General features: G+C 37.5%; 1 protein-coding gene across 1 annotated transcript; it reads right to left on the bottom strand.

The window, feature by feature from the left end:
- Positions 1 to 722: 722 nt before the first annotated feature.
- On the bottom strand, positions 723 to 24,046 carry LOC144958414 (uncharacterized). Its single transcript, XM_078890441.1, has 12 exons — positions 24,021 to 24,046; positions 22,126 to 22,254; positions 20,530 to 20,673; positions 19,030 to 19,092; positions 17,324 to 17,452; positions 15,777 to 15,938; positions 14,645 to 14,775; positions 12,634 to 12,676; positions 11,017 to 11,218; positions 6,901 to 6,982; positions 4,022 to 5,804; positions 723 to 1,790 (listed from the first exon to the last, which is right to left on the bottom strand). The coding sequence occupies exons 3-12, from the start codon at positions 20,662 to 20,664 to the stop codon at positions 1,158 to 1,160; spliced, it is 3,363 nt and encodes a 1,120-aa protein (XP_078746567.1). The 5' UTR covers positions 20,665 to 20,673; positions 22,126 to 22,254; positions 24,021 to 24,046; the 3' UTR covers positions 723 to 1,157.
- Between the last annotated feature and the right edge of the window lie 67 nt (positions 24,047 to 24,113).

Here is a 24,113-nt window from a genome sequence, read left to right as displayed (position 1 = left end):
TAAACAAAAACCTCACAACACTTGGACAAAGCATTAGTCTCATAACGGCAGGGGACCTGAGAACCCTAGCAGAGGACCGGCAATATTGGAGACACCTCACACAGGAAATACTGGAAACAGCCAAGGCGACCCGATCTTTCGGTCGAGACGCGAAAGGCATCTAAGTCAAGTCAAGTCAATAATCTAAATAATAATAATAATAATAATAATAATAATAATAATAATAATAATAATAATAATAATAATAATAACAACAACAACAACAACAACAACAACAACAACAACAACAACAACAATAATAATAATAATAATAATAATAATAATAATAATAATAATAATAATAATAATAATAATAATAATAATAATAATAATAATAATAATAATAATAACAACAATCCTAATTAAAGTAACAATTCAATCAGATCTATTTCAGAAAATCTATGAATCTATCTATTTAAAAACAGGATTTATGACCAATGAGCAGTGTTGAGAAAAAAAACAAAAAACCCCAACAAAAACATTTCAAAGAAAACATTTTCCATTGCATTAGTAGTCAACAAGTACCCAAGTTATTGGGTCTCGGGGATTTAAAAAAAAACAACAAAATGTCTTATCAATTGTCGGCATCAACGGGCATTCTGGAAAAGTTAGGCAAAATATAAAAGAAAAATTGAGTCTTAAGTAGTAGTTGATAAAAAAATAAGTCATAATTTCTTCCAATATTAGAAGCAATTCATATCTTTCCAATTCTAAATGTGACAGTTTAAAAACTGAGAAATAGTATTAATCGATAAAGGGATCTGAAAAACAAACATATAAAACAATGACAAAATTAAAAATAAGTCTTTCCTCCAAAAAACAAACTTCCAAGTCTAAAGATGACAAAGTTTAAATCCCTGAGAAAAAAATCTAAACAATAAGAGAAACAACCAAAAATTTATTAAAAAAACAAATCCACTAAGAGATAAAGATCGTCTATTTGACACCCTCAACTTACATTCACTCCACTGTAACACAAAGATGTCACCAAAAGTTTAGTCTGACACACCCGATGGATTCTAATTCGCACTGTCGAAACCCACCACCTCTCTTCACATTCTCTTTTTCTCACACGAGGTCTTCCGCCCTCAACCACACTATTTCCTCTTTTCGCCCCTTCATATTCTTCTCTTTCTCTTTTTCATCTCTCCCTTTTCCAAATGAACCCTTATACTAACACTGACCTCACACTCAACTTTCTTCTCATTTTGTAAAACAGACAATCCATCATCATTATTATTATTATTATTATTATTATTATTATCATCTTCCCCTTCAACATTAATGTATCTCTCTTCTCTCATTCCGTCAACATCTGCGACCTGTTCACATCTTCTTTCATGTTCCTCCACCACCACAGATGCATCACCCATTTCACCTTTATCTAGCTCAACGGACATCCCCAAATCATCACTGCAATGGGGTGACGTCGAGTCGTCGTGAAAACCGACAACACGGCCACATTTATCATTATCCACAACAGTAACGTTCCTGCAATCAGCACCAACATCAACACTGGGACCGCAAACATTGTCAGAACCGACCAGGGGATCCACAGGGCCCACAGCTTGTCTGGTTCGTTCCAGGTAGCCTCCGAGATAACTGAGTCGAGGCGGTAGGCTCATCCTTGACCAGTTGCCACGCTGGAGTCTGGAGGGGTCAACATCATTCATATCGCCTTCCTCCACTTCCTCCTGAGGCGCAGATGAAGAGATGCTTTGTTCATTGAAGTCCAAAGTAAGAAATTCAACCTACAAATAAGAGAGAGAAAAAAAATTGTTAAAATAAAAATAAATAAAATATATTTGCATTGATAATGATTTTGGATATTGGGGAAAATACAGAACAAATTAATAAATGGGACCTTGTTTTTGTTTGTTTTTAAGGGTTTTACGACACTTGCAACACATTTAGGTTATATCAGCACCAGTAAAAAGGAACAAAATGGGATAGAAAAAAGTTCTAGAATTACAATTAAAGCACCCAAGAAAAAGGAAGACATAGGGGAACTGGGAACAAATAGGGATCAGATGTAAATTCCAAGAGCATACCACCAATGTACTTAGTTTGAAATCACCTATAAGCAGACCTGCCGTTCATACCGATTAATCGGTATCATACCGATTTGCAAGAACTTTTTTTCGTATTTACCGATTTCCCGATTTACTTGCCGATCGTACCGATTTCCCGATCTGCATGCCGATCGTACCGATTTCACCAAGTGACCAAGGGCCCGCAGCCCTCCACCCCTCTCTTTTACGTTTACTTTGTGCTTTACGTTGCACGTTAAAATTTTCAAGTCTCGTGAACTTTGACCCGTCCCGCGATACCTCGATAGATCACATGGCGTAGCGAGCCTCTTTGTGATGCCCTCACACAGATAGAAAACACACACGGCGCGTTATTTAGTTTTCATTTCCTTTGTGAAGCGACAGCGAGCTGTACTGGTAAACCACCGCGGTCCCTGGCTTCTGACTCTTTACCAAGTGCCACCATCTTTAAATAAGTTAGTAGTCCGATTGCCAAATTCGCGTTGTGCGTGCCATTTTGGGTGTTGGGGAAAAATAAGGGGGGGGGGGGGGGGGGGGGGGGGTTGTGACGCTTTGGTTAGTTTGAGTGACAAGTGTCAAATTGTGCAGAATTAGGTGAGTAGCCCAACCATTGGATAATTTTACGTCTCATACTGATTTTTTTCCCCAGATACTGATTTTTTTACAATGTCATACTGATTTCCTTTTTCGTGAAGTGGCAGGTCTGCCTATAAGTCTCATCCAGACACAAGCACAAAATCCAACAAAGAGGAATACACTCAAATGCTTGCATTATACATTAAAAATAACAAATATAATAACACATAACAGAGAGATGATTTACAAGGAAAAAAATATCATCTCCCAAAACAATAACTATGCATTTAACCGTTTCTCTCCCAGCTAGGACTCCGGCCAGGGCCAGGACAAAACCAAGTAATCTCATTCCAAGACAAAGACAGAAAGCAAATTGGAAAACAGATATAAGGGGAAAGAAGACACAGTATGTACCCCCCTGCCCACTATGGGAGGTCAAGAACCCCACCCAGTAAATCAGACCTTCCAACATTTCAGAGACAAACATTAGGGAATATTTTGGGGGCAAATCTGGGATTTAAATGACCGTGTGATAATGAATGTGGTGGTGGTGGTGGTCGTGATGATGATAATGATGATGATGATGATGGTGACATGATGAGGATGATAATGTTTGTTTTTTTTCTGGAATAAAAAAATTACAATCAAAATTGCAAAAATAGCAGGTAAATAGGAAGTACGGGAATGAAAAAAATAAAAATATCAAGGAATTTCCTGATAAAACAAGGAGAGTTAGCAGCCCTGATAAATACACGTCTGCCATAAGCAGCAAATCACAACATGTGATCAACTTGGTCTGTTCATGACACATTCAGGTCATTTCGGTGCATGTCAAAAGAAAGAAAATGAGATAATGGGATAGTGGAAAAAATTCTAGATTTACAACGAAAAGCACACAAGAAGAAGTAAGAAAAAAGGGTATTGGTTCAAATACGGAATAGATGTAGATTCCAAGAGCATACCGTCGATGTGCAAAGTTTGGGATCACCTAAAAGTCTCATCCAGACACAAACACAGGATCCTGAGGAATTATACATTCAAAACAACAAATAAAGCAGTACTTTAAAAAGAGATGATTTACAAGTAAAACAGATATCATCTCTCAAAACTATAACTTCCATTTGACAGTTTCCCTTCCTGCTTAGGATTCCGGCCCAGGGCCAGGACAAAATCAGATCATCTTATTCCAAGATAAAGACAGAAAACAAATTGGAAAACAGATTTAAGAGGATGGAAGATGCAGCCAATGCCTCCCAAACAAGAGCTGCTAGTAGCTATGTATCACTTTGCCAATGGGAGGAAAGGCATGTTAAGCATTTTATAAGATTAGATATGTATAGTAGAATAATGCATACCTGATCGTCATCTAACATGGGACCCGTACTTGCAATACTCTCGGTGTCAGAACTATCTGACGGTGGTCGTAATAATCCTCCTCGGGAGGAATCGCTTCGGCCTGACAGGATGGAGACGCGGTCCCCGGACGGAGAGGGCGGGGTGGGGGAGATCAACTGTCTTATGGCAAGGGGTGGAGGGATGGAAAGGTTTGTGGAGCGAGGCTGGGTTGGAGAGGGGAGATGGAAGGCGGTGGAAGTTTGTGGCGCTTTTGAGGAGGTGAGGGACGTGGGCAATTTGAATCCTCCTAGAGATAACGTGGACGAGGAGGACAAAGATCTAGTATAAGGGATGAGTGAAGGACGAGGAGGGGAAGGGGTTGTCGTATTCAGAGGATTCATTGTCGATGATGGACTCGTGGAGGAAACCGTTCCATCCAAAGGGTTTGTATGAGATGCTGAGGATGGAGACGATGAGGAAATTGTCGATTTATGTGGTGCTGATAAGTTTGTTGCGACTGCTCCTCGGAACTGCTGCTGCTGTTGTTGTTGGTTGTGGTGATGGTGGTGGTGGTGGTGACGATCAGCAGCAGAGTTTTGTATTTGCACGCCTAAGCCTGGCGTTTTGGTAGTTATGACAACCTGATTACTGTTATACGATGGAGACGTTATGTGGTGTTTGGAGAAGAAGTGGTTATTGGCAGGTGAGGATGAAGACGATGGAGAAGGCGAAGCAATGATACCGGCAGCATCGACTCGGAGAATCAACCCTTGGAGTTTGGGCGATTTTCCAGACGGAGATCCGGAATTTGGGGAAGACTGGTCTGAGGTTGTCGAAGAGACGGATCTCGGGCTGGATTTTGGGTGGTGGGGGGGATGGCCTGGCAAAGGTGGCGATGGTTGTTGTAAATGCGGCTGAATTTGTACTGAGATATTTTCAGCATCGCCTGATCTTTTCAAAGCTGTTGCTTTAGACGATAAGGATAAAGATGATGAATCTTGCTGCTGTTGCAAGAGCCTGGCGGATAATGCTGATGAGACTTTGGTATTACTTGTTTGAGGATGTGGTGGTGAGGACTGGCTAGCGTTACTCTTCTCTTCCTGAAGTCTTGAGTTTGAAGCCATGATTCTCATGGCTTCTGTGGTGAGAGAGGATGTCAAAGTGACAGCAGGATGAGAGGATTGTGGGTGGTGGGAGGAGGAGGAGGAGGATGCAGGGGGTTTACCATTAGTATTATCACCAATGCACGACGAAGAATTTGTGACTGTTGACGAGGACGGTGAGGTTGATGAAGCAGACGCAGCATCGATTAGGCTTTTTGACTTGATAAAACGCCTTTGCTGAGGCACGGGTGATTTGTTGACCCATTCTTGGGCTCGACTCAAACTCGACTGCAAGGCTTCCATCTCCTTTTTAAGCTGCTGCGACTTTGAAGCGGAGGAAGAGGAGGAAAACGTGTTGGCAGGAAGGGAAGACGTGTTGTTGTTTTGAACTTTGGAGTCCTGACTAGTAGAAGTGTCTTTCATCTGTTGGGTGTATTCATCCCCGAAGTCGTTATCCGAGTCCAACGCTCGTCTGTAGCTATGATTTCGGGCGTGCTTCGGATCGTGACGGATAACCGATGGGGGTTGGAAATTATTGTTGTCATAAGGGGAAGTGGAAGAAGAGTGATGTTGAGTATCCATTTTGAACATGACCAAATTAAGCGGGTCTGACTTGAGACTGTCAAGGTCATGGTCATCTGATACAGATGACTGATGACATAACGGAAGATCAAATCCCACAATCCCTTGCTCTTTCCATCTGAGAAAACAAAGTGATAAAATAGTTGCTGCTTTGTCTATGTTTTGCTTTTCTGAGTTTTAAAAAGTCGTAAGCAACACTTCTGGTCATATATACCTTAATTGGAAATCTGAGACATTCAAATTATAACGTAAAAGTCTGGAATTCCTCACTTTGGAAGGAAAGAATACAATGTAATGTAATAATGAATTGATACAGCACACAGATTCCACACAGTGCTCTAATTCACTACACATACAAAAGACAACAGGTAACACAAAACATGAAATTATTACTATTTAAAATCCTGTCTGAATAGGAATGTTTTCAAAAGTTTCCTAAAATTACTGATCTCAGGGGGCATCTTTGATTATTTTTATCTAATTTGTTCCATATTTTGGGGGCCCTGACAGGAAGAGATAATTTACATAATACGGTAACATTAATCAGGCGTTCATTTTGGGAGTGGTCTACCAGGTGTATTATAATATTCTCAACAGAAATTGACTACTAAGCTTAATTGCTGGCCAACTAACTTCGCGGAGGTTGTGTGGGTTGGACCAGCGATCTCAAGTAGTCAGTGAAAGAGAGCTCTAATAATGACATGAGTTAGAAACGATCTTTTTTGGGATCATGGATAGCTCATACGGTAGAGTCACACTCTCACCGGTCAGGCGGAGTCGTCATACCAGTAAGGTCGCGGGTTCAAACCCCCATCACCGTCGCAACAATTTTTTATTCTCTATTGTCTTCTGGCACTTTCCTACTCACTTCATTTCTTGTTTTATAATAATAATAATGATAATAATAATAATAATAATAATAATAATAATAATAATAATAATAATAATAATAATAATAATAATAATAATAATAATAATAATAATAATAATAATAATAATAATAATAATAATGCTAAACACTTCAAATTGCGCCTCACCCCTCGCTGGATAGAGGGCTCTGGACACATTACACAGCAAATGTAAAATGAAATAAAATAGACATCACAAACGTTTACACTCTAAAATGATGTACATTGAAGAAGGGGATGGTGTAGAGATTGACAGAATAAACCTGTAAATGGAGGAGTATAAAAAACAAAAACAAAACAAAATACCTTTTCCTGCCTGTGCGTTCTCCGTACATTTCCTCTCCATCGCTGTTTATCACATGGGAGGCACTGCCATCAATGTTGATACCTGAAAGAATGATGTAAATCGGTTAAATCAGAGCATGTTGTGAAACGTGGGAAGATTGGAAAGAATTTGGTTGTCAAGGAAACCAACATTGCCTTTAGCGGGATTTATGAAATATTCTCATCTTCAACTGGTATTTTAGTTGTTTGCGGCTATGTGGTCTTGTGGTATGACACTCGCTTTCGGATCAGAAGGTCCTGGATTCGAGCCTCGCGCTCAGCGCATAGTGAGTCCTTGGAAAAGGCTCTTTACTCACTTTCTCTCACTATAATCAGGTGTAAAATGAGTACCTGGCCGTTAATAACGTTGTCTCTGTCCAAAAAATTGTCATATCGGCTAACAGGCGGCATGTCCCGTCCTACATGTTAAATGCTGCTGTTGACCAGGGACCCCTTGTAAAGCGCTTTGAGCACATTTTGTGGATATTGCACTATATATAAAGCTAAATTAAAAAAAAAAAATGTTTTTTTGGCCGCGTGTGAATATGAGGGAGTTCTTGGAGTTTGAGAGTGACGTATGTTGTGTTGTGCACATGTTGGGTGGGTGTGTGAGTGTGAATGGTGGATGTGCGAATACTTAGGCACTCTTGTTGTTTTGTTTTTAAAGGTTTTACGGCGCTTGCAACACATTACGGTGATATCCGCACCAGTAAAAAGGAAGAAAACGGGATAATAAAAAGTTAAAGAATTACAATCAAAGCATCCAAGAATTAGGCAGACAAAGGGGAATTGGTTCAAATAGGGAACAGATGTAGCTTCCAAGAGCACACTATCAGTGTACTTAGTTTGAGATCACCTAAAAGTCTCATCCAGACACAAGCACAAGTCCCCACTAAGAGGAATACACTCAAATGTTTACAAATCATATATAATACATAAACAAACCATAATACAGTGCATAACAGAGAGATGATTTACAAGGAAAAAAAAACATCATCTCCCAAAACTAATTATACATTTCACTGTTTCCCTCCCAGCCAGGGCCATGATAAAACCAAGTAATCTCATTTCAAGACAAAGACAGAAAGCAAGTTGGAAAACAGATACAGGGGGATAGAAGACACAGTATGTACCCCCCTGCCCACTATGGGAGGTCAGGAACCCCACCCAGCAAAACAAAGACAGAAAGCATGTTGGAAAACAGACATAGGGGGATAGAAGACACAGTATGTACCTCCCTGCCCACTATGGGAGGTCAGGAACCCCACCCAGCAAGACAAAGACAGAAAGCATGTTGGAAAACAGACATAGGGGGATAGAAGACACAGTATGTACCCCCCTGCCCACTATGGGAGGTCAGGAACCCCACCCAGCAAGACAAAGACAGAAAGCATGTTGGAAAACAGATATAAGGGGATAGAAAACAACAGTATGTACCTCCCTGCCCACTATGGGAGGTCAGGAACCCCACCCAGCAAAACAAAGACAGAAAGCATGTTGGAAAACAGACATAGGGGGATAGAAGACACAGTATGTAACCCCCTGCCCACTATGGGAGGTCAGGAACCCCACCCAGCAAGACAAAGACAGAAAGCATGTTGGAAAACAGACATAGGGGGATAGAAGACACAGTATGTACCTCCCTGCCCACTATGGGAGGTCAGGAACCCCACCCAGCAAGACAAAGACAGAAAGCATGTTGGAAAACAGACATAGGGGGATAGAAGACACAGTATGTACCTCCCTGCCCACTATGGGAGGTCAGGAACCCCACCCAGCAAGACAAAGACAGAAAGCATGTTGGAAAACAGACATAGGGGGATAGAAGACACAGTATGTACCTCCCTGCCCACTATGGGAGGTCAGGAACCCCACCCAGCAAGACAAAGACAGAAAGCATGTTGGAAAACAGACATAGGGGGATAGAAGACACAGTATGTACCCCCTGCCCACTATGGGAGGTCAGGAACCCCACCCAGCAAGACAAAGACAGAAAGCATGTTGGAAAACAGACATAGGGGGATAGAAGACACAGTATGTACCTCCCTGCCCACTATGGGAGGTCAGGAACCCCACCCAGCAAGACAAAGACAGAAAGCATGTTGGAAAACAGACATAGGGGGATAGAAGACACAGTATGTACCTCCCTGCCCACTATGAGAGGTCAGGAACCCCACCCAGCAAGACAAAGACAGAAAGCATGTTGGAAAACAGACATAGGGGGATAGAAGACACAGTATGTACCTCCCTGCCCACTATGGGAGGTCAGGAACCCCACCCAGCAAGACAAAGACAGAAAGCATGTTGGAAAACAGACATAGGGGGATAGAAGACACAGTATGTAACCCCCTGCCCACTATGAGAGGTCAGGAACCCCACCCAGTTAGGCACTCTTTGTCTGTTAGAAACACCGTAAGAAAATATGCAGACCTGCCAACCACTACGAAAAGGGTGAAGAAATACAAAAATTTTGGCTCCAATTTCAGAGCTTGATGTGCTGCTCGAAGCTCGAAGAAATAAATTATAACGTGAAGTTGAATGTCAGCTTCAATTTAATTACAAAAACAGATCAAATGAACGTTTCGGGTTTCCCCTTTATCAACAAAACAGGATGAAAGAAACACCACAGATGAATGAGATGATGTGGTAGTCATCTCATTCATCTGTGGTGTTTCAATCATCCTGTTTTGTTGATAAAGGGGAAACCCGAAACGTTCATTTGATCTGTTTTTGTAATTAAATTGAAGCTTACCTTCAACTTCACGTTATTATTTGTGAGTATCTTGGAAATCATCAAAACTTATTGAAAATGAAATTTGATGCCAGAGTACACCATTTTAAGGATGTTGAAGTGTTATTTATTCCTTGTGACAGGAAATTGTTGCTCTATAAAGTCAGCTATACTTATTAAATCACTGGAATTTTGATTTGTTTGTTTGTTTTTAAGGGTTTTACGGCTATTGCAACACATTAAGGTCATATCAGCGCCAGTAAAAAGGAAGAAAATGGGATAGTGAAAAGTTCCAGATTACAATTAAAGCACCTAAGAGAAGGTAAGACAAAGGGGAATTGGTTCAAATAGGAAATAGATATAGATTCCAAGAGCACACTATCAAAGTACTTTGTTAGAGATCACCTAAAGAATTTTGATTTACACATTTCTAATTTTTTAATTATCCAAAGCTAAATTATACCCTATTTTCTCCACGATCAAAAGATATACTAAATTGGCATTGATTTCATAAACACCAAAAGAGGGTAATTCCTCCTGAACAAAATAAGACATACATCATTATAATCCATCCATAAACAAAAAATCTATGGAACTTTTTCCGAGACCCATCACTCAAAAGTTTTAAAAAATCGTGCCACAGCCATAATTTATCAGCTCACTGCATGAGTGCCAAATGGACGTTGACCAAAGCACCTACTTTAGCAAAGAATCGTACCAAACCATTAAAAAATCTCAACCTTTTTTTTCCTTAGGACAAAACATCTCTAGCTTTACGCTCTTGAAAGAGAGTGAGTATTCTAAAATGGCACGTTCTCGAGTCAGTATACAAACTAGCTGTTGTAGTAATTTCGCACAATTTTTTATGTATTCCTCTCAGCAGTCATTTGTTTTGATAATAGTCAAAAATTTGTTATCTCGCAGGTCTTCAAGAAATTGAGTGCAATTTCTAGAACTATCTATCAATTTCCACGGCTCAACCTTTGTAACATATTGCTGTTGTTGCTTCCAAAATGACCATTTTCACGATTACTCATTACTCACATTCTCTCACCATACTCAGATGTAAAATAAGTACCTGGCTGTTAACACCGTTGTCTCTTGTCTGACAAAAAAAAATTAGTGCCGAACAGGCGTCATGTCTCATCCTACATGTTAAGTGTTAATGTTGGCTAGGGTCCCCTTGTAAAGCATTTAAAGCACATTTAATAATAATAATAATAATAATAATAATGCTGAAAACTTATATAGCGCTATAACTCCGAGACACCAGACTCTAAGCGCTTTAATGGATATTGCACTTTATAAAAGTTCAAGTTTTTTTTTGGTTTTTTGTTGTTACAGAATCCAGTATGTACAAAGCCTACCCTTATCCCAAGAGGGTGGTGGTGAAGGCGACTCTGCTCCCACGCCTGCCCCTCGTATCCCGAGTTGCATCTTCTGTCGCCTTTCCAACCTCTGACGATGAATGTCGTCACTAATGGCCTCCAGGTTCCTCAAGGCCTCGGAGTAGAGAGATTTGGTAGACGCCACATCCTCCTCCAACCGACTGACATTTCTCTTGTGGTCCTGACCAATTATTCATATATATATACAAATAGATGAATAATACATTACAATAAATTAATTGATCAATTGATTACCAAATAATTAATAAAAATGTACACAATGATGATGAGAATAATAAAAAAAAATGCACTACTACTACTACTACTAATACTACTACTACTACTAATAATAATAATAATAATGATACTAATACTACTACCACTACTACTACTACTAGACCTGTAAATGAGCTCTATAAAAAGTGACTGAAACTCTTCGTAATTCGTCGTAGCGGAAAAATCCAAAGAATCGAAATGAAAGGTATACAGCAAACTCGCTTGAGCAAAACAATGGCAGAAAACTAATTTGCACAGGAATTAATTAGGCTACTTACCATTGTTCCTTATAATTAGGTACCCAATCAGTGAAGAAACTAGAAACGGTCAGTTTGTTTACAATGTGAGGCAATCAAGATGTACGTAGCAATCCCTAACTTTCAATTTGTAACGCACTTCTGGCTTTCGCATTTTACATTTTTCATACTTTTACTTCCCTCCAGGTAAATGTGGTCAATTTTGGCTTAGACAAAACAGTAAAATTTATCGCTCGGTGGCTCAGTTAAAATTGGCTACCATTGGGATCACGACAGGTTTGGAAAGTGAAAGAATAATTTCACGAAGGCTGTGTGAAAATACACTGGGATGTGTTCAGACACGGCAATTCTAAAAAGTGTCGCTTAGCCTTGGCAATTTATCTATCGTTAATATAAACGGCCCATGATCTATGTGTAGAGCTGTGGAACATTCTTAATTACTTTATTAATTATTATTAACTTTATTAATAATATTATTATTATTAATTACTTCACTATGATTCATGAATTCTTTCTTTATTCATTTCTTTCTTTCCTTTTAAAAAATATTTAAATTTGACGAATTGACTGATTTCAGTTGATTTACAGATCTATTACTACTACTACTACTAAGAAGAAGGAGGAGAAGGAGGAGGAGGAGGAGGAGAAAAAGAAGAAGAAGAAGAAGAAGAAGAAAAAGAAGAAGAAGAAGAAGAAGAAGAAGAAGAAGAAGAAGAAGAAGAAGAAGAAGAAGAAGAAGAAGAAGAAGAAGAAGAAGAAGAAGAAGAAGAAGAAGAAGAAGAAGAAGAAGAAGAAGAAGAAGAAGAAGAAGAAGAAGAAGAAGAAGAAGAAGAAGAAGAAGAAGAAGAAGAAGAAGAAGAAGAAGAAGAAGAAGAGAGAAGAAGAAGAAGAAAAGAAGAAGAAGAAGAAGAAGAAAGAAGAAGAAGAAGAAGAAGAAGAAGAAGAAGAAGAAGAAGAAGAAGAAGAAGAAGAAGAAGAAGAAGAAGAAGAAGAAGAAGAAGAAGAAGAAGAAGAAGAAGAAGAAGAAGAAGAAGAAGAAGAAGAAGAAGAAATGATGTCTTACCTCCATAACCTGATTGAATTTAGCTTTCATTTCAAAGTACGGCCTGTGGAAAACAAACATCATTGACTGTTACACATGGGTCTGTAAAATGTACATGGTTCATGACAAAAACGCTAAAACACCAATATGCACATTCAAATTTTTTTTTCAAGTATTCATTTACACCCCATCCCGTCTTATCAACGCCTGGAACACTCTTCCCGAATCATGTGTGAATGCGACAGATTTAGACACCTTCAAATTAATGAAGATTATCAAACTACTTCATCAGCTGAAACACCAACAATGGCTGCCACTTTCAACAACTCTCTCCACCTTCAAATACAAATACTCAGAGAATTGACTAGACTTAGAGTAAGATTCATATCCAGATTCAGAAGGCGCTATATACCATAGTAAAAAACAGTCCAACAATTTAGAGTAAGATTCATATCCAGATTCAGAAGGCGCTATATACCATAGTAAAGAACAGTTCAATAATTTAGAGTAAGATTCATATCCAGATTCAGAAGGCGCTATATACCATAGTAAAGAACAGTTCAACAATTTAGAGTAAGACTCATATCCAGATTCAGAAGGCGCTATATACCATAGTAAAGAACAGTCCAACAATTTAGAGTAAGATTCATATCCAGATTCAGAAGGCGCTATATACCATAGTAAAAAACAGTTCAACAATTTAGCTCCACAAACCCAGTAGATAGTATGCGCTTGGCTAAGGAGTTCACAACATTACCATCCGGAAGTATAACGGACCAACACACAAAACTTTGTGTAACCATGTTCGTTTATAGTCAGGTTAATACAGTTTAGTGAGAATTACTCACAAACGCGGATGGCAAAAAACAATAACAAAGACCTGAGTGACGTCAACTTCGAACTATCTATACGTAGCGGCCAACTTTTCAAAGAGTTAACTCGTTCAGTGCTGAGGCCATATTCGCATTTTCGTCACAAAATGGCTGACATCTGATTGAGGCAACATGAGAATGACATGCTAAGACAAAGTGACCAATGAATTCAGCGCAAAATATCAATTAAAATACCCCCCTAGGGCCAATTGAATGTTCTGATGAAAGAAATGATACCTTTCGTTCAATTTATAGTACTTTTGTTGAAAGTAGGATTGGATTACATTATTGTGTTTGCCTTTTAAGACCGACCGCACTGTGCGGCCATTGGCCATTAGAACAGATTCTACTCTGGCTGCACAGTGCGGCCAATGGCGCTGAAAGAGTTACAGCGGGACACCCTAACACACACGATACCGTCATGACCCAAAAGGGCAGCATGTTTGGACTAATATACAACATGATCTAGATTTAGAGCTTTACTCTCAGTCAGTCTATTCATGCTATGCATTCAGGTAAAAAACTCACAACACCCACCAGCCGGATATAAACGTTATATACAGGGTGTCCATAAAGTCTGGGTACGGTAATAGTACAAATTCTTATTTAAAAACTATATCTTATTTTATTGGGATGTAAATGAATAGTATTTTAACTATACATGACCTCTTCTTCAGTGAAGAAAAGTATCATTCAGCCAAATCTCCACAATCTATAGCATAAATGAATAAATATAAATAGATGGGGAAGTACGACATGCACCCAGACTTTGTGATAAAACTATGTGTAACCTTGAATGTTTCTAGTCTGACTGATAATATAATTTAATGACAAGTAATCACCAAAATGGCTATCTAAAAAACAGTAACAAAGAGATGCAAGACGTTAATTCTGTTCCTATTATTCCTCTTTTTAATTTGCTAGGTAAAGAATTATAATCCTGGGACACGTCATCGCTATCTCCATACATTATAAATAGTCTTGATCATTAAAAAATGTTTTCTTATTATTTTTTTCTTTTCTCCAGATTGTCATTTCGGAACAGCTGGCCGCTATGAGGATCCGTTACAAAAAACAAACAAACAAAAGGAGCGAGATAAGAAAGAAAACAAAAAACAAACAAAACCAAGAGGAACATTAAATAGCGTAATTCTCCTTACTTCGATTTAGTGATGGCCCTTTTTAAGTCTCTCTGCAATTTCTGCACCTCCTCCTCTCTCTTCTTGAAGTTGAGAGTTGTAGATTGGTGGTTGTCCTCACTCTCAATCCTTTCTCTTTCAGCATCGTTGACCTGGTTGGGATTTTTACATTTTACAATTTGGATTTCAAGACTGAAGACAGGTAAAGCAAATAGAAAGAAAAAAAAAACAGGAAAAACAGTGAGACAGTGAGAGAGAGAGAGAGAGAGAGAGAGAGAGAGAGAGAGAGAGAGAGAGAGAGAGAGAGAGAGAGAGAGAGAGAGAGAGAGAGAGAGAGAGAGAGAGAGAAAGAGAGAAGAGAGAGAGAGAAAGAGAGAGAGAGAGAGAGAGAGAGAGAGAGAGAGAGAGAGAGAGAGAGAGAGAGAGATTTTGTTTTGTTTTGTTTTTTAAGGGTTTTACGGCGCTTGCAACACATTTAGGTTATATCAGCGCCAGTAAAAAGGAAGAAAATGGGATAGTAAAAAGTTCTAGAATTACAATTAAAGCACCGAAGAAAAAGTAAGACATAGGGGAACTGGGAACAAATAGGGATCAGATGTAGATTCCAAGAGCATACTACCAATGCACTTAGTTTGAGATCACCTATAAGTCTCATCCAGACACAAGCACAAAATCCAACAAAGAGGAATACACTCAAATGCTTGCATTATACATTAAAAATAACAAATATAATAACACATAACAGAGAGATGATTTACAAGGAAAAAAATATCTCCCAAAACAATAACTATGCAGTTGACTGTTTCCCTCCCAGCTAGGACTCCGGCCAGGGTCTGGACAAAACCGAGCAATCTCACACCAAGACAAAGACAGAAAGCAAGTTGGAAAACAGATATAAGGGGATAGAAGACACGGTAAGTACCCCCTCCCCTGCCCACTGTGGAGGTAGGGAACCCCACCCAGAGAGAGAGAGAGAGAGAGAGAAAGAGAGAGAGAGAGAGAGAGAGAGAGAGAGAGAGAGAGAGAGAGATAAAGTAATACTATTGATCTAGCATTGCGTGCCATGCATTGGTACATGTCTCATCATACACACTTTTTCAGACCTCCATCTTACACCAGTACCTGCTCCCTAATTTGTAAGAAAATCGCTCACCTTCATAGTGGCGTGATTTAGCATTTCCTGCCACGTGGGGTCCAGATCCTCCTCCCGCCGTTTGTAACCTTCCTCTGCCAGCTGCACCATCTCCTTGGCTGCTTCGTGCATACTACAAGCCCTTTCAAATCGAAGGGCAGCTTTCTGGCTCTCCAGATGCGCCTGAAATCAATTTTTAAAAAAGTAATATTAATATACTAACGCTATGCATAAATACAACCTGGGCTTCGAAGTGGCCAAGTGGTTAAGGCATTGTACAGAGACCCGGAAAGTCCTGGGTTCGAGCCTTGTTTCAGACGCTTTCAGTTTTTTCCTTGAGCAAGATTATTAACCTCCAATTTGCTCACTGTGACAACATGGGTGATTCCTGTTGACATCAGACATCTTGCTTGATGAATTATCTATATTCCTTCACGGAATGCATAGCGATGATATCTTATGATGTCGTGAAAGGGCATTAAAAAAAAAAAAAAATAAATAAATAAATACAACCGATAGTTCAGTCAGTAGAGCACTCGCTTCAAACTAAAAGGGACTGAGATTGATCTCCGGTGAAGTTGAGTTTTTTTTTTTCAAACCACCCATCCCCCCTCCCCCCCCCTCTCTGTCCACCAAGCAGTGATTAGAGATTCTGAATGATCTGGTGGAAAACACTTTTGCGATAGACTAGCATCCTATCCAAAAGGTAGCAAGCATTGTCCGTTTCACCCCATAGAAACCAGGATCAACTCCAACTCCATCTGACTACTTAAAAGAAATAAAGACCTAGTTTTAAAATAAATTCTTATTTTTCTTTTTCTTTTCAAAATCAAGTTTGACTTAAAACTCTGTACATCTTTGAAGATAAATAAAATCACCCCCCCCCCCCCCCCCACACACACACAAGAAAAAAAGAAAATTAAATTAAAAAACAAACAAAATATAACGATGGTTCCCTCATGACCACTTGTTGCTATATAACCTGGCAAACTATTGACATGAATGCATTTTTTGACTATTATCTTACAGTATTATCATAATTATCGTTAATTATATATGAAAAGAAGTCAAATAAGCATTTCTGTGGTTATATTTTTGACCCCAAAATTTGGAATATTGATATCAACTGATGAGCGCGAACGGAAAACCTATAGCCACCTTGAGAACTTGTCTATCATCCATAGTAGTAAACAGCCCCTAGATCCTGAGCATCGCTCACAATTTAAACACAGACAATTGTTGAAAATAAAATGCATAGTGTCGCTAGGTGTTGCAATGCAATTCCTTCATCTGTGTCTCCAAAAAAAAAAAAATTGTGATAAATACTCACTAATTGTGGGACCGATCTATTTGTCTGTTTGGCATGCGCTAAAGGTAGCTATGGAATTAAGGAATGTTTGTCAGTTGATTGGAAATAAACAGTCAAGGAGACGGAACAGGCAAGAGGGCAAGAATTATCCTGATTGGTCAATGCTGAGTTACATGTAAACCATCAATTCATCAAGGAGATGGAACAGACAAAGAGGGCAAGAATTATCCTGATTGGTCAATGCAAACCATCAATTCACCTCTTTCAATTTCACTCTGGCGTCATAGTAAGGCCTGGCTTTGTCCACTGAGGTTCCCAACTTTTTGGCAAGCCCGTTGAGTCTTTGAGACGAATCGGAGAGAACTTGGCGGAAAGAAGCTCTGGCATCCTGTCCATCAAATAAATGGGAATATACAGTGAAAAATGTTACAAGATGTGTTAGTAATAATAATAATAAAATAATAATAATAATAATAATAATAATAATAATAATAATAATAATAATAATAATAATAATAATAATAATAATAACAATAATAATAAATAATAATAATAATAATAATAATAATAATAATAATAATAATAATAATAATGACAACAATAATAATAAAATAATAATAATAATTATAATAATAGTAATAATAATGACAACAATAATAATAAAATAATAATAATTATAATAATAATAATAATAATAATAATAATAATAATAATAAAATAATAATAATAATAATAATAATAATAATAATAATAATAATAATAATAATAATAATGACAACAATAATAATAAAATAATAATAATAATTATAATAATAGTAATAATAATGACAACAATAATAATAAAATAATAATAATTATAATAATAATAATAATAATAATAATAATAATAATAATAATAACAATAATAATAATAATAATAATATAATAATAATAATAATAAATATAATAATAATAATAATAATAATAATAATAATAATAATAAATAATAATAATAATAATAATAAATAATAATAATAATAATAAAAAATTTGACAAATAATAAAAATGACAATGATAACAATAATAATAATGGACTTATATGACTGATCGCTATCCTTGAAGATGAGATCAACTTTCACATTGATTTTTTTTTTAAAAAGTAGGCCCTCAGAGCCATATGACTCATAGAGTTTGGAGTTTAACCCTGTTTCTATAGCATGAAACAAACAACAGGAATGGAATGCTACCCATTTGGATGGGATGCTAATCGATCGCAAAGTACTTTCCACCAGATCTAACAGACCCAGCTACCCAATCACTACTGGGTGGACAAAGGGATAAAAAAAATTTTTTAATCTCGACTGCACCCGAGATTGAATTCTGTCCCATTGTGTTACAATCACAAAGACAATTTTAATTGTTTTTGTCAAAACAAGAAGATATGAGAAAGTGTCTTTTGAGATGTTTTTATCTAAAAACTGAGCTTTATATAGCGCAATATCCACTAAATGTGCTCAAAGCGCTTTATAAGGGGTCCCTGGTCAACAGCAACATTTAACATGTAGGACGGGACATGACTCCTGTTAGGCGATATTACAATTTTTCGGACAAAGACAACGCTGTTAACGACCAGGTACTCATTTTACACCTGAGTATGGTGAGAGAATGTGAGTAAAGAAAGAGCCTTTTCCAAGGACTCAACTATGCGCTGAGCGCGAGGCTCGAACCCAGGACCTTCCGATCCACTGGAGCACATAGCCGCACCTAGTCCATATATCGCTATCCTAATCCACTTACAATGTAAATGTTGCCAACCAATGTTTTGTTTATTCATCCTAACAACGCCACTACCACATTATCTCATTCGTCTGTAGTGTTTCAATCATCCTGTTTTGTTGATAAAGGGGAAACCCGAAACCTTCATTTGATCTGTTCTTGTAAATCGAAGCTTGCATTCAATTTCATATTATTTATTAATCCACTTACATCAAGTTCTAGCTCCAATCTGTTGATTTCCTCAGTGGCTCTGTTTAACTTCTCAAGCTCAATCTAAAAAAAAAAAAATAAAAAGTAATCAAAATATATTTATTTGTAATCCCTGCATTGATGACTACAAACAGTAATTTGTTTGTTTGTTTTAAAGGGTTTTATGACAGTTACAAAAACATTTAGATTATATCAGTGCAAGTAGATTTAAAAAGGAAGATATGGGATACAATAAAAAGCATTTCAGAAAAAGTAAGACAAAGGGGAATTGGTTCAAATAGGAAAAGATGTAGATTCCAAGAGCATATTATCTGTGTACTTAGTTTGAGATCAACTAAAAGTCTCACCCAGACACCAGCACAGGTCCCCATCCAGAGGAACACACTCAAATGTTTACAAATCATGACATTCAAAGCTAAAAATATAATAGTACATAATAGAGAAGATGATTTACAAGGAAAAAACGATAACTATACATTTGACTGTTTCCCTCCCAGCCAAGGATTCCGGCCAGGGCCAGGACAAAACCAAGTAATCTCATCCCAAGACACAGACAGAGAGCAAGTTAGAAAGAGAAAAAGGGGAATAGAAGACACAGTAAGTGCCTCCCAGCCCATTATGGGAAGACAGTAGTTTTGTAACATGACAACGAAGAAAGAGTGCTTGCTTTAAAACTAATCACTTTAGCCCATGTACGAAAAAAAAAAACAAACCTACTCCCCCCCGTCAAGAGCACTCTATCATCTGATCACTCACTCACTCAATCCTCTCCGGGCCTGCTGGCACTTGAGGCCATGTAAGGGATCTCCACCTGGTCCTGTCAGCAGCTATTCGTGGGGCCATCTTGAGGGACAGACCTCTCTGCTTTAGATCCCTCTCCAGGTCTCCTTGGGACGGCCTCGCTTCCTCTTTCCTTGGCGTGTCCATCGCATGGTTTTCCTTGTCAGTGTTTCATCAGGTCTGCGACAGACATGCCCCAACCATTGCCATCTTCTCCTTTTAATGAGACTCTCTAAAGACTCCACCTCCACTGAGATTGCATTCAGTCAGCATATCTTGAAGATTCATCGTAACCATTTGTTTTGGAATACATCAAGTTTCTGAATGATACTTTCTGTGATCTTCCAACACTCTGATCCATAGAGCAAAATGCTTAAGACATTACTCTTACAAATCTTGATTATAGTGCTGGAATACAATCCCGTTGCTCTCCAAATTTGTTTAAGGGAAGTAAATGTTTGGTTTACCTTAAGTTACTGATTCTCTGGTTTTGATCTCTTCGCTATCTGCTGTCAGATTACTGCCCAAAATTCCGGTTACTTCGCAAACTTCCCAGATTTGACAGTTTGTATCAAGATGAGGGTAATTTAAATTGATCGATATTTGAAGGCCAAGTTTTCTGGCCAAATTTTAAAAACAAGTTTTTAATTGGCGTGCGACAGTTAAGTGGTTATAAAAAGGAAAGAAAAGAGAAGTTACAAAAATCATAACGACATTTACCTGAATTCGGGGGTCGAGTTCCTCATCTTCTCCACCATCGTCACCAACAGATGATGAAACATGTCGATGTTGAACATGGTGATGATGATGATGTTGTAGATGATGGAAGGAGCCATTCAACGATTCATCTTCCATTATTTTCACCTGTTATACATGAAATGGTTTATACCAATTATGAACTGAACAAAATGGAAAAATAGTTCACACTCACAGCCTTCCTAGAGTAACTATGTGGTCTGGTGCCCTTAGACCAGAAGGTCCAGGGTTAGGGTTCGAGTCCAATGCTCTGAACAGTGCATAGTTGTGTCCTTGGGAAAAGGTTAATTTACTAAAAATTTTCCTCACTTTAGTATGGTATTCTTGTATGGTGAATTCAAAATGTTGCTATTGCCAAGATCCTAGTCAGATGATTACTTGAAAATGAAGCACCACTTACCATATATCAAACACAACACTGTCATCGAAACACTATGTTCCTCTATTATTGTCATTTACCATATTCATTAACATTCCCTTAATACAAAATAATAACAAATGAAAACTTGAAGCTCTTATCTGAAACATGGGTGCCAGCGGGAAGAAGTGCTGAAACCTGAAACTAAAATCTCGACACTTTGCCAAACCTGAAAATGTTCCTACTGAAAATGCGGCCTAAACTTTACTCTTATTTCATCACCTCTTTTATACCATTATTAAATTTTTTTGTTTGTTTGTTGCTTTAGGTCTCTTCCAACACAATTGAGGTTATATGAGAGACCGCTGAAACAAAAAAAACAAACAATCCAACAAAAATGGTACAAATGTAAATCAAAATCATAACCTAAAGATATCATAAGCTAAATTATAAATAACCAAGAACAAACAGGCAGAAGATTTACAGAAAAAAAAATATCCCCTGTCAAAAATACAATCACAAACCAAAGAAGCAGGATAGGCTAGTAAAGAGAAGAAGAAACGACTTCACTATCGGATCGTACACCCATGCGAACATCATAGGTATATGATTCAAGGGTGATGCTCCCATCCAACCACCCGCCCATTATTATTAAATGATTACACAGCAAATATATTGACACAATGAGGAAATTAATTTGATTTTAAAACCAATTTATAATACATTCTACCTCCTTACACCGTGTCAGCCTTATGTGCTGATCAAGCACCAAGAGGATAATTAAGGAAATATATATATATATATTATAAAAGAAAAATCATGAAATGATAGTGCTCAAAGGAGCCATTTATAAAATATTTCAAGCATGATTACGATCAACTTCTACAAGATTGTTTCAAGCATTCGCTCTCACTTCCTGATGAGAGCGAATGCTCGAAACAATATTGTAGAAGTTGATCATAATTATACTTTTATATTATATCTTTTTATGATATATGAGATAATATTTTGAAGGAGTTATTTCCTTGTTAGTGGGCACAGGCTCTGGTAAATGCCAGGCAGGGACTGGCTGTTAAGAGTTAATACATAATATATATATATATATATATATATATATATATATATATATATATATATATATATATATATATATATATATTATCAAAGACGATATTGATATGATGAAAAAATGAAGGACTCACCTGTTTGACCACAGATCAAAGATGCAATCAATGATAAAGAGACAGGTCTATTGACCCGTGCTCCTTTAGGGAAACTGGGTAGTCATGTAATCATGACTGCGTTGATAAGATTCTACATTTGTGTAAGTACTGAAAAATAAAATGAATGGAAGGAGGTATAAATAGAGTTGGCAAAGATCAAAACTAAAAAATGTAAAACGCATTGGGCACAGCATGATCAAATGTTACAATAACCAAATAAAAATTGTCTCATATTCACACATTAATGATGAAGATATTACAGTCATTTAAAATCGTCACAACAAATTTCAATAAGAGTACAGAAATGCCATTCAATCAATATCATGTCACCTTAATTTTTCATATTGCAAAGAATAGGGCAGTTTGGAAGGGGGTGGGGGTTCCCATATTTTCGAGAAAAAAAAAACAAAAAAAAACTGAGAGAAAAAAATACTTCATTTTGAGAGGAAGCTTTAAAGGAAATTTCTAAGTTATGAATTCGAAGACAGATCAGACCACCAGAGGGCAGGACGATCTAAATTTAAATATCTTATGAACGCTCCACCTCGAAACTAAGGCTGCGCATCCGGGTTATTAAAAAGTTATGGCTGTTTCTCGTCTCGAGAAGTTAGGTCATCGATGCTTTTCGTATTGAAAAAGTCTTGGACTTGACCTTTATCTCGATGTTTTTTCTCGTCTCGACAATCTCCGTCATCGATGCTTCTCGCATTGGGTCTCGAATCTGTACTGCGTGAGTGAAGCACTCGTATACTATAATTGTCTATTGTCTGCCTGCGGCGTGCGTTAATGGTGCGGATGGCAGACCGGGAATAGGGGAGGGGAGGGGAAAGTGAGTAGAAACGAGTAAAATTTTTGCCCTTTCTTTTGTTCTAGATTGATTTTTAAAATTTTGTTTTTTTATTATTCATCCCTCTCTCACACAATCCATTCATTGCCAAGCAATTTTTCTCTTCATCTGCGATGACTTGGGAGAGACTCGATGACTAGGGTGAGCGTTGATGGCTGTGTCAATACCTGTCATCGATGCTTTCATTCAATACCTAGTCATTGGTATTGGGTATTGACGTCATACTTATATCATAGTTTAAAAATAGCTAACAAAACACAAGCGTCTTAAACAGATCAAAATGTTTATATAGACATCAATGTTTTCTTATTATATAAATAATTTAATGTATTTTAACTTTTAATTTTAAAAAAGCCATCCAAAGCTCGGTTGAAGTGCTCTTTTTCTCAGGTATTCCCGACTTTTCCTTAGTCATCGATGCTGAGCATTGAGTCCAAGTCATCGATGCTTTGAGGTATCATCGAGACTTCTGCCTGATACTACTCGAAAAGGTCCAACTGTGCGCCATTAAGCAATAAACCACAATTTTCTAAGTTCACATCTGTGCCAGATTATTTTGGCTGTTGACAATATGAACGAGGAAATTTTGTTCCCCAATAAATTCAATAAAAATTGAACGAGTCTTTTATTTCTACCATTTTTTTTTTCATTTTAATTTGTTCGAATATTGTCAATATTTTAATTTTACTTTTCTATAACTTTAACTGCCGACAAAAAGTAACAAGTAAAAACTCCAACTCGAATCCATTGCCACTGAAGTCACTGAGACTGAACTGACTGAAAGCTGAAAGATAGGAAAGAGTGTTTTTCACAAACAGCAGACAACGAAGAAATTGAAACGATTATGAATGATTATGGAAAAGAAACCAATGCAATACATATGTGAAAGTGACAGTAATTTAGAAAATAAACAAATAAACAAGCAATAAATGGTGGTGAAGAACAGAATGGCTAATTAAAACAACAATGTTTCTTGATCTATAAAAAAGTTAAGACACTAATCACTAAAGTCAGCAGTCGACCCTACCATTTTTATCAACCCAAGTCGAACGGAAGTAATTTTTTTTCTAAACAACAATTAAATAAAAATGCAGATTACTAAAAGTAACAGGAAAGCAAT

The sequence above is a fragment of the Berghia stephanieae genome, chromosome 12 (genome assembly GCF_034508935.2).
Source record: "Berghia stephanieae isolate SIO BIC M18660-M18661 chromosome 12, UCSD_Bste_1.3, whole genome shotgun sequence".
NCBI lineage: Eukaryota > Metazoa > Mollusca > Gastropoda > Nudibranchia > Aeolidiidae > Berghia > Berghia stephanieae.
This window is presented reverse-complemented; position numbering and strand designations above follow the sequence as displayed.